The sequence below is a fragment of the Tachysurus vachellii genome, chromosome 10 (genome assembly GCF_030014155.1).
Source record: "Tachysurus vachellii isolate PV-2020 chromosome 10, HZAU_Pvac_v1, whole genome shotgun sequence".
Classification (NCBI taxonomy): Eukaryota; Metazoa; Chordata; class Actinopteri; order Siluriformes; family Bagridae; genus Tachysurus; species Tachysurus vachellii.
Genome location: NC_083469.1, coordinates 27,096,923 through 27,108,924, shown reverse-complemented (window position 1 = coordinate 27,108,924; position 12,002 = coordinate 27,096,923). Strand labels below are relative to the sequence as shown.

The 12,002-nt window shown below is 39.7% G+C and overlaps 1 protein-coding gene and 1 long non-coding RNA gene across 2 annotated transcripts; one reads left to right on the top strand and one right to left on the bottom strand.

Moving 5' to 3' along the window:
* Window positions 1-16: 16 nt before the first annotated feature.
* LOC132852983 (uncharacterized) lies at window positions 17-4,463 on the top strand. The gene is made up of 3 exons (XR_009649143.1): window positions 17-703; window positions 2,612-2,678; window positions 3,522-4,463. It is a non-coding gene; the product is annotated as an uncharacterized LOC132852983 (long non-coding RNA).
* A 1,725-nt stretch (window positions 4,464-6,188) lies between these two features.
* Window positions 6,189-11,101, bottom strand: ptp4a2a (protein tyrosine phosphatase 4A2a). The gene is made up of 7 exons (XM_060880552.1): window positions 10,985-11,101; window positions 9,316-9,389; window positions 8,553-9,150; window positions 8,111-8,203; window positions 7,317-7,447; window positions 7,063-7,137; window positions 6,189-6,978 (listed from the first exon to the last, which is right to left on the bottom strand). Exons 3-7 carry the CDS (start codon window positions 8,646-8,648, stop codon window positions 6,867-6,869), a joined length of 507 nt encoding a protein of 168 aa, XP_060736535.1. The 5' UTR covers window positions 8,649-9,150; window positions 9,316-9,389; window positions 10,985-11,101; the 3' UTR covers window positions 6,189-6,866.
* Window positions 11,102-12,002: the final 901 nt, after the last annotated feature.

The following is a 12,002-nucleotide window of genomic DNA, read 5'->3' as shown; positions in this document are numbered from 1 at the left end:
CAGGGGTAGGAGGGTGTCCAGGGCACATGGGAGGGGAGGTTTCGGGGGTGGTGTGTGGCGTCAACACTGGGACTCTTTTTTCTTGTTAAGTGTTTTATGGAGATACCGGACGAGCAACGAGGAGACGGACGGCGTGGATCTGTGGTGGACGCATGGGAGAAAAAAACAAACAACGGTTATTTTTTTCTGTGTATGTGGATCAGTTGAGGAAGAGTCTGACACCGGGGCATTTAGACGGCGTGGATAAGGATACACAGGGTTGTTTTGGGATCTTGTGGTGTCTAAATTACTTTTCTCCCTCAGGAATGACATTCCCCAGGACCACAGGAGGTGTTAGTGACAGATAAGAGGCGCCTGGTGACAGTAAACAGAGACGCTGCTGAGATAGGATTCACTGACGTACACCACGTCTCACATCCCACTGAATTTATCAGGAAATGGAAACGAGCGAAACGACGACGACCCAATGACAGATACGGACACCAGGACAAAAACGGCATTCTCTCTCTCTCTCTCTCTCTCTCTCTCTCTCATGTCTTGTTATTCTCGTCTTTCTCCGTCTGTTCGACACTCAGGTTTGCTGATCCCAGAGAAGGAGGGAAGTGTGTGCCAGAGCGCCAACACTCATAAATCTGAATCCACCAGCAGGCCCCTGGCAGGAAGGAGCTCAGACCTCAGCACACTACACCTTCTTCACTCGTCTGTGAGTCGCGTCTCTATAAACACACTGTTTCAGTGAGAGATCCAAAGATGTCGGCTTGCTCTGTGTGGCGTCAGACTATAGGGATGAAATTAGATTCAGTTTCCCAGAATGCACTGCAAATCTGGGGACATCAGGAAGAGACTCACTATTCATCCAGTCGAGTGATTTTATAAAACACAAAAACACACATTGTCACTTTATAAGCGCTTTAAAACTCCACAAACATCAAGACTCACAAGGTGGCATTGTGGTTATTTTAAAATGATTAAGTAATTAGTTTGATTAATTCCATAATAAGTTAAATAATGTCATAATTACTACATGGGCCAGTCATTTATTTATTTATTTATTTATTTATTCTAGTCTCCAATGATGCAGTAAAGTGAAAAAATCCAAATGTGTGTGTGTGTCTGTGTGTGTTGTGTCTGTGTCTGTGTGTGTCTGTGTGTGTGTCTGTACTGTATGTGTGTGTGTGTGTTTGTGTGTGTGTGTGTGTGTGTGTATGTGTGTATATGTGTGTTGGTGTGTGTATATGTGTGTGTGTGTTGGTGTGTGTATGTGTGTATGTGTTGGTGTGTGTATATGTGTGTGTGTGTGTGTGTGTATGAGAGTGTGTGTGTATTTGAATGTGTGTGTATATGTGTGTGTGTGTGAGTGTGTATGAGAGTGTGTGTATGTGAATGTGTGTGTATATATGTGTGTGTGTGTATGAGAGTGTGTGTGTATGTGAATGTGTGTGTGTGTATGAGAGTGTGTGTGTATGTGAATGTGTGTATGTGTTTGTGTGTGTATGTGTGTTTGTGTGTGTATATGTGTGTGTGTTGGTGTGTGTATATGTGTGTGGATGTGTTTGTTGGTGTGTGTGTGTGTGTGTGTGTGTGTGTATGAGAGTGTGTGTGTATTTGAATGTGTGTGTATATGTGTGTGTGTGTGAGTGTGTATGAGAGTGTGTGTATGTGAATGTGTGTGTATATATGTGTGTGTGTGTATGAGAGTGTGTGTGTATGTGAATGTGTGTGTGTGTGTGTGTGTATGAGAGTGTGTGTGTATGTGAATGTGTGTATGTGTTTGTGTGTGTATGTGTGTTTGTGTGTGTATATGTGTATATGTGTGTGTGTTGGTGTGTGTATATGTGTGTGGATGTGTTTGTTGGTGTGTGTGTGTGTGTGTGTGTGTGTGTGTGTTGGTGTGTGTGTGTGTGTGTGTTGGTGTGTGTTTATGTGTGTGTGTGTGTGTGTGTGTGTTGGTGTGTGTATATGTGTGTATATGTGTGTGGTCCAGCATGTGTTCAGTTCCCCACTACATAACCTTTAGCTCCTACATGCTGTATAACTCCCTATTTCCTGCTTGATGGACTGTAGACTAATGTGTCTATGAAGACAAATCGATCTTTGAGCTGATCAGAGCTGCAGGTTGTCTCTGGTGTCTCTGGTGTGTGTGTAGCTTCAGTTCTGTTAGCTTTGGACTTATTAAAAAATAACCAGCGTCCCTCCTCAACTCAGCAACTCCACAGAGACAAGAGCGATAGAGGACAGAGACGTTTCATGATGGCTGGACGAAGATCTAATCTCAGGACCACGAACACGACGTGTCTCATATCGGTGTGTGTTCACATCATTTTGTTCTTACTTTCTCACACACTCAAAGGAAAAGATTACAGATCTGATACTGAGACGTTTGTTCCTGAAATCTGCTGCCAAACCAGGGACCCGGTGAACAGCCAGTCGCCTGATTTACTGTCCCGTCGTTCCCGTGTTGAACTTTAAGACGGTGTCCATGGTGACGGCCGACTCCGTGGAAACACGCACGTTTCCCTTTCCAACACAGCGCTTAAGTGTGATGAATTGCAGTAAACAGCGCCCTTTATCTTCTGAGCTTTTAACTTCACTGACACTTCTCTTTCTCCAGGATGGGAAGCGAGGGAGAGACGGAGATCAGGACGGACGGACGGAGCAGGACGGAGATAGAACTGGAAGTAAAAGTTCTTCAGCAGTTTCTTCAGAACAGTTTGTGACTCTTAACTAAAGTGGTGGAAGCATTAAGGATTAAATACAAAGGCACAATTTATTTATTAATTTAGTTTATACCCGAGATGTAACCAGGACTTTTATTTATTTCTTTATTCATTCATTCATTCATTCATCTTCTACCGCTTATCCGAACTACCTCGGGTCACGGGGAGCCTGTGTCTATCTCAGGCGTCATCGGGCATCAAGGCAGGATACACCCTGGACGGAGTGCCAACCCATCACAGGGCACACACACACACACTCTCATTCACTCACGCAATCACACACTACGGACAATTTTCCAGAGATGCCATTCAACCTACCATGCATGTCTTTGGACGGGGAGAACATGCAAAGAACATGCAACGGGGAGAACATGCAAACTCCACACACACAAGGTGGAGGCGGGAATCGAACCCTGACCCTGGAGGTGTGAGGCGAACGTGCTAACCACTAAGCCACCGTGCCCCCATTATTTCTTTATTTATTACTTAAATATTTCCCACTATGAGGAGAGAAATAAATAATTAGTTAGATATTTCTTTCTACAGAAGAGGAAGGAGGAGAGGCTTGATGTGTTCTTTGATATTCAACAATAATCTGGTTTTAATAGATCAGTACAATTAATGATATACAGTGAAAAAAAACTACAGCTGAAATAATTAATTACACAGTTAATGATGTGTTTTGTCAGAATAAATCATGGTGACACTCATAAACGGTTCCAGCTGTGACTCAGATACAACCACGTTACATGATACTGTCTGAATGAAAATCTCTCACATAATAACTACCGTTCTGTTCCTCAGGGGTTTCACACGCCAGTGGGTTCTTATGCTCTTCACGGGGTCGACGCAGGAGCCTGTGCAGATCCACGGTGGATGTGAGCCGCCTCCGGCGTAACCTATTAGCACTTAGCACACAAATATCTCACTGTGATTAGTGATTTCACACACAAACACCAAGATAAACAAAGCCTACAGACTTTCTCAGGCATCTCTGTCATTCATTCAAGGCTTCTCCATATTAGAGCTCCTGGCCTGGATTGACCCTCGTTTACTGCTTAGAAGGTTCAAAGGTCACGAGGAACCTTGAGTCCTGATGACGGAGTGTGCAGGTGATCGGTCAGTGTGTTTGATTAGCTTCATTAGGAACAGTACAGTAACTGATGAGTTGTAGCAATCTGTCTCAGTACTCTGTGTCCAAGCGAACAGAGCAGCAGTGTCCTGGCTCCATGTCCATCTTATTGAGTTTGTGATGAATTAACGAGATCATCAGAGACACACGAGCGGCCAGACGCAGGAGCTTCCTAATTAATTAATAGAAATGTTCACGATCTCCCTCGAGTTGCTCTCAGTCTCTCTCAGAGAAAAACAATCATCAGGTCTGTTAATAAGAAGCTGCAGGTCCAGCACTAGGCTTTAACACTGATGAAAAGCATAAAAATGATGATTACTGCATAACATTGTGTTGTAGTTTCGTGCTCTGTTATTTTATTAGACCTGATGAACACTTTGTACTCAAGTGGAACATAAAGCAGTAGCTCTTCTTCTTCTTCATCATCATCATCATCATCTTCTTCTTCTTCATCTTTGTGTGTTTGTTGTGTTTGATTTCACTGTCTGCTCATCTCAGTCTGCAGATTCTCAGACATTGTGCAATTTCAAAGCATTTCTGCATTACAGATTTATATAAAAATGGACAGATAAGACGTTTAGGTCGGACTTTAGTGTTGGAGGACGGTGAGGAGTCATGAAGACAGACCAGGTGAGCTGGAAAATCCAGAGAGAGACGGACACATGACATATTGTTGACCTTCCTGCTCTCTTCTATTGACTCATCCTCTGGCCTTTAGCCTCAGGCTGGGCTTCAACATTACTTCACTAACTGAAATGTAAGAAGTAAAAGCCAGTCGTTCTGCTCGTGTGTAGCAGCAGTGTGTAAGAATTCAGGAATTTAGAAAGCGACCTCGCCTCAGAGAGCCGACGCCCTCCAGATCCACCGGGGACAAAATCATCCGCTTTGTCCATTACAACATTCAGAGAACTTCAGCACGACAAAAATATAAACAAGACATTTGGAAAGACAGAATATAGAAACGTGTGAATGAAACAACACAAATCCTTCATGGGTGAAAAAAAGTGATAATGTCTCGTTTTAATTAATGAAAGTATTAAACTGTAAACATTCTAAAGACGAGATCTGTCTAGAAAAGTGTTGTGACAAAAATCAGCAAATAGCCTGAAAAGTGTCAAATATTAATAATAATAATAATAATAATAATAATAATAATAATAATAATAATAATAATAATAAAGAATTAAAATGTTAGTAAGCAAACAAAAAAACATATAAATTTAGATGAACTGGTATTAAGATGGAGAAGGGTTCAGATAGCAGTGTCTTGAGTTTCATAGATAATTTCACTCAAAATCTAACATTTAATGTTTTTTTTTATTTAAGCAACTTAAATAAGTGACTTATGTATAAAATTTACATGCAAAATGAAGTGTGTAAAAAGCAGCTCAGAAATTTTTACATTTACTCTCATTTACATCACATCTGTTTTACTCAAACAAATTATTCTTTGTTTTATGTGTGTGTGTGTGTGTGTGTGTGTGTGTGTGTGATCAACTCACCGGCATCATGCTAGCAGGCTGATGAACTGAGCTGCTCTTCACACACAAACATCTCCATGTGAGTGTGTTACTGTGTGTGTTACTGTGTCCCCTGTGTTCAGTGTGATTTATTAGAGACTCAGAGCTGAAACGCTCAGCTGACCAGTCTGACATGCGCTAACGTCCACACACCGCCGCCTGGTGGCCAGTGTGGAGAACTACACCAAACCAGCCAGTGAGCAGAAAGTTTTAGGTACTGAAGTGTTTTATAATCTATTATAGTACCAGAAACGGTGTAGGTTGTGATTTCAGTACTGAAACGATTGAATTCATTTGTAATTATTTAACATTAGTATAAATTCACCTTTATGCCTAAAAAAATATATGAATGTGACCTTTATAAATCCTGTCAAAACAAATCCTATGTTAGACACCAGTGTCAGTGTGGAGTCCTGAACCACAGTTCATCTAGTTTTGTGTTCATGTTAAAGCGTGTTTCAGATTCATTTTAACGTGACCCTGAAGTCCGTCAGTCTTCTTAACTCTCATCTCTGACTGTTTTGGTTTCATCAGAAGGAAGGATTCCCTTTTCTCAGCACTGAGACGCTTCTGGACAGAACATTAATGATATCTCAGCTTGCACTGATACTATAGATGATGTTATAAGGGTCATTTTCACTCAAAGCTCCAGCGCGTCATGTTCCGCCAACAGCTTGTCATCATACACCATTATGAAGAGCTGCTCGTTTCACCTCCTACATCCTCATAACGCTCTGTTTACACTCATTCTCACTACATCTGCTGTCATTTCTGCAGTTATTAAATCTGACAAAAAAAAACCCCACAAAGAACAGAAAAAATCATTTACACCTTTATTTTATTGTGTTATCTCTAGAAGTCAGCAGCAAGAGATAATCCAGGGAATGATCCATTACTTTCACACATATCTGTCCTGGAGGTGTAACCTGGAGTCTTTGTGTGTTTATCACAGTTGTGTATGTCGCACTACAGGTATTTTTGTGCTCGTGTGACCTCACTGACATTACAGCTTTTATGTCACAAGCATCAACAGAAATCGATGAAATGATTCTGGACATTTAAAAAAAAAAACATGATTAAAAACTACATTTCCTATAAAGGACATTTGGCTTTTCTGATGGATTAAACCTCTGTGTGTGTGTGTGTGTGTGTGTGTGCACTAATTTGAGGCTATGTGTTTAACATGGAGCATGAAGGACACTCGGTATGATCTGTACTCGTCTGTAGTTGCTCACTCAGGACACCGCACCCATTTTCCTTGTGCTGTATTTCCTGTGTGTCCTTAAATACTTAAGAAATGACTTGACGTTTATTTTCTTTAAAACTCTTACGCCGGTAATATGGACACTAATGATCTTGCGTGTGCTTGGCACCATAACAGAGCAAAAAAAAAATTCAACTATCTGCAAAACATTGCTTTCCAATAATAATAATAATAATAATAATAATAATAATAATAATAATAACAACAACAACAATCTCATGATCCTTGTGGTTCTACTGAATGCGGCAGTTTTGCCCGTTGGCATCTTTAAAGCGCAAACGCATCTTAGGTTTGTATTTCTCGAGGTACATGAGCTGTTTGGAGTTGAAGGCTCCACGGCGCTTCCTGAAACAAAGCAAGAAGGACACTGGATGATAATCTGCAGCTTCGTTATCACAGGAAGTGGTTACTGTAGAAGGTGCGACTTACTGTCGGATGAACTGAACGGCGTCCTCGTACATCATCCCACACTCGATTAAAGCGATGGCCACCAACACGGGAGCTCTGCACAGACGAACACATCTGGGGCAGTTAGTGATGAAACACACTGTGCTCTACTGAGAGATATCCAGTTAACAGCTCTGACCTTGTCATTACATTAGCGCGGCACTACGGCCAAGAGTGATACGGTGAATACAGATTTATATTAACTGGTGATTAGGGAGTAGTGTGAGAGGACTCACCGTCCCAGTCCTGCAACACAGTGCACTGCAATGCAGCTGCGTGGTTCATCTTTAAATTTACATTTCAGGAGATTTAACCAGTCGTCCACGATTTGATCTGAAGGAGAACAGCCGTCGTCAAAAGGCCAATCCTTTAATCAAAAAAAAAGTTGTCATGAACTTGTCAGATGGTTTCACAGAACATTTACACTTTACATTAACAGTGAGCAGTGTGTATTAGAGGTCTTCTCGGGTCTAAAGAAATGTACCCGACCCGAAGTGACCCGAATCACTTTTTACCCGAACCCGACGTGCATCGTTTTTTTTTTTTTTAATAAAGACCCAACCCGAGACAAACCCCAAAAAATTAGACCCGAGTCCGACCCGACCGGTTGGCTTTTTTTTTTTAACCTGACTGGACCCGAATGTTACATAATTCTACACTAAATTAACCGCTACAGCGTGGATTCAAAATTGATTGACAGGTCTGTTTCAAGGAACATTAGCTTACCGCCAGTCACACGTCGCCAGCCACATGTCGCAAGCGGTCTTGGCAAACAGAGGAGAGGTTGGAAAAGGACTCGAGTCGATGCACACAGATGAGATAAAGTAGTTCGGGTCTTCTTGGGTCCGTTCGGTAAAAACACATTCATTTTAAATTACCCGAGACCTGATGGCTCTATTATTACACCCGACCCGTGTCCGAGGCACACGTGAAACTTTTAGACCCGAACCCGCTCGGGTCTCGGGTCGGACCTCTGGGTTTCGGATCTAAGTGGACCCGTGAAGACCTCTAGTGTGTATAAGATTCGTACCAGAACTTCAATGCCTTCCTTTTCCACAGGTGTTTTGTCATAAGTGGCCTCACAAACCCGAACCACTGTCTGAACCCCGAAGCTCTTCAGCTCCTAAAACGATTCAGATAATGTTGAGCAAATATCAGCCAACTCCATTCACACTGCTTTCACACTTTGGGTTTTGCTAATGTACTAATCCTCATCTAAAGCTTACTCACAGAGGAGCTTCCAAAATTTATTAAAAAAACGTTTTTGATACTGAGCAGCCTCAAGGTTAGGATTTTACCTCGTGAGCCTCCTGGTCAGGTTTTAAGTGAAACGAACATCATGGAGGACACAGCGGTGGTGACAATCTGACTTGTTAGTGTTTTTTGAGAGCAGGGAAGCCAAGTGTGAAAGCAGCCTTAATAGCATTTGAGCCGAACTGGATTCTGTGCCGTTTTTATCCCAGTGATCTTACCTCAGTAAACTTGGGCAGTTGTGAGTTGGTGGGATTGTGTGTAATCAGGAACCTCATACACTCGTAGGTGATTTCGACAGGAGCAGGACGATTCATCTCGACACGTACGTGAACGTTAGAGTGACCAAATAATAAAAAAAGACGAATAATAACTTTCACAGTGTGATCACGACGACTTTGGGTCAGAACTCAAATTTAAATAGATATATTCGCATATAGAAAAATAAAAATAAATACTAATGTAAAAAAAAACAAACAAAAAAAAAAAACACTTGAATTTCCACAATAAAAAAAACTAAAAAAAAAAGGGCTATTTTTCAGATTTGTTTTATTAAATTAACCCATTCAGGAGGAAAAGGGATGAACATTTGGTGCCTGAGGAGAAGGTGTAAAAAGTAAAAATGCTTGTCAGGAACTCAGTTGTCTCAGACCGACTCATACGCGTGAACTTTGGGCAAATACAGCCTCAAACCCAAAGCTCACAAGGTAGGACAGTAGATGTGTGTGTTATCTTCATGTGGCACTTCTCACTTATCCACAATGACCAGGTGCTGTGCCTGGCAGAAGTCTCCACTCACAAACGCCATAAATGTGCAGCCTACAAGTGATGAGAGGATAAAAACAAACAGATAACGCTTCAAGTAACACAACATGAATCTCAGAATCAAGAATTACATTAAATACACTTCTGTTTATCAAATTGGCAAACTAGTGAATGAACAACGTGAAACTGGATATAAGTTTACACAAAGATGTCACTCACTTTCAGTGCATGGAAAGAAATGTTGGGAACTCTGCATTATATCCTCACCATTCGCCACGGTCTCTACTGCACATCTGCAGAAACAACAGCATGAACACTGTTAGTAGGAGAGGAAAAGAAGGGGATGAGTGAGGAAGAGAAGTGAGGGATGGAAGAGAAGTGAGGGATGGAAGAGATGACAAGTAAGAGAAGAAAGGGATGGAAGAGAAGTGAGGGATGGAAGAGAAGTGAGGGATGGAAGAGATGACAAGTAAGAGAAGAAAGGGATGGAAGAGAAGTGAGGGATGGAAGAGAAGTGAGGGATGGAAGAGATGAAAAGGAAAAGAAAACAGGAAGAAAAAAGAGATGAGAATGATAAACAAAAGAGGAAAAGGAAAAGCGGTGATGAGAAATGAAAAAAAAAACGAATAACGAGTAATGATGTGGTGAAGGAATAAAGAAAGTAAAGAAGCTAAAGAATAAAAAGATGTGTTGGTATGTAGGAGTAAGGGACGAAAGAAACAATGTAAATAAAGGCAAATGAATGGAGAGAGGACTATAAAGAGAAAAAAGTGGATGGACAAAAAAAGAAGTAAGGTATGAAAGAAAAAAGGAGGGAAGGAAGAACTTGGAGAAAAAAGGAAGGCAAAGAAAGGAGAGATTGCAAATAAAAAAAGAAAAAAGAAATAATGATGGCTGAGTAGAATATAAAAGAAAGAAAAGGAGGGTATAAAGATGGGAAAAGAGGGAAAGGAGAAAGGGAGGGATGACAGACAAAAAGAGCTACACAGCTCACATATGCGAATCAGTGTCACCTAAAAGAACCGATTCAGAGAATAAAAAGACAAACACTCACACACACACACACAATAACACACACACACTAACACACACACACTAACACACACACACTAACACACACACACAATAACACACACACACAATAACACACACACACAATAACACACACACACAATAACACACACACACACAATAATACACACAATAACACACACACACAATAACACACAAAATAACACACAAACACAATAACACAATAACACACTAACACACAATAACACTAACACACACAATAACACACTAACACACAATAACACACTAACACACAATAACACACTAACACACAATAACACACTAACACACAATAACACACTAACACACAATAACACTAACACACACAATAACTAACACACACACACAAACTATAACACACACAGGAACACACACAATAACACACAAAAAACCACAAACACAAAAACACACAAAGACAATAACACACAAAGACAATAACACACAAAGACAATAACACACAAAGACAATAACACTAACACACAATAAAACTAACACACAATAACAATAACACACAATAACACTAACACACAATAACACTAACACACAATAACACTAACACACAATAACACTAACACACAATAACACTAACACAATAACCCACACAGACATTGTAGAATGTTACACACAACTAAATGCTAACTGTTTTAACACAAACTAATAAAAGATGCTACCTAGCAAACACCGCTAGCTAAATGACATTAACGTTAATATCTTAATCCACATATGATTTAATAGTTAAAATTAACTCATTGGAACCTTCTGGAGGTCCGTTTTGATATAAACTGTGGATAGAAAGTGATAAAAAAACATTACTTACACAGAACAGACGCCACATCAGAACACAATCCGGTGGGTTAATGGACGTAGTGTTGTTGATTAGCTTTAGCTTTAGCTTTAGCATTAGCATTAGCATTAGCGTTAGCATTAGCATTAGCTAGTTGCTTGTCTTCATCGTGGGTGCGTCCCAAATTAACGTCCCACATTCTCTCTGAAAATGTCGCCTCCTTAGATAAACCTAGGAATACCCAGAATGCACTGCGAGGCTTAGTTAAATTCAAACGCACCCTCATCGCTCTGCGGGGGAACGACCACTAGTTACTATGGCAACGGCAACATCCCCTTCAGGCATAGCCTCAGATTTGTTTAACAAATAAATAACACACTTTAATTATTTTATAAAACCATTTCTGAGGTCAAATAAGTTTAGTTTACAATCAACACATAAGTATAACAATAAGTTTTATAATTTCTCTGTCATGGATCACACGTTAAACATTAAAGTTATAAATCTGTTATTACCAGCTATAAATTATATAATTATAAACAATAATCAGATATAAATCAGTTTAATTAAAGTTCACAAACGTGGCTGTGGTAGGAAACATCATCAGAAAAATGCAATTAACTTTAAACAAGTCTCCAAATCCTCAGGACTTCTATACAACAGTTTTAATAATAAATCCACAAAACATTATTTTTATTTGCAAATAAATATATTTTAGTTTTCCACAAATCTGTTTACAAAAATGACAGTTATTGTGATATAGTAGATGATTAATAATAATAATAATAATAATAGTAATAATAATAATAATAATAATAATAATAATATTAATAATAATAGTAATAATAATAATAATAATAATAATAATAATAATAATAATAATAATAATAATAATAATAATAATAATAATAATAATAATTATCTGCATACTCCTTACATACTGTGTGTTTCTCTTGTTTTTCTCTTGTGCCATTATACAGGACAGAGTTAGTAAGTGGAACCTTCAGTCTGTACTAACAACTGAGCAAGTCGTGACATCAGAGTGAAAGTG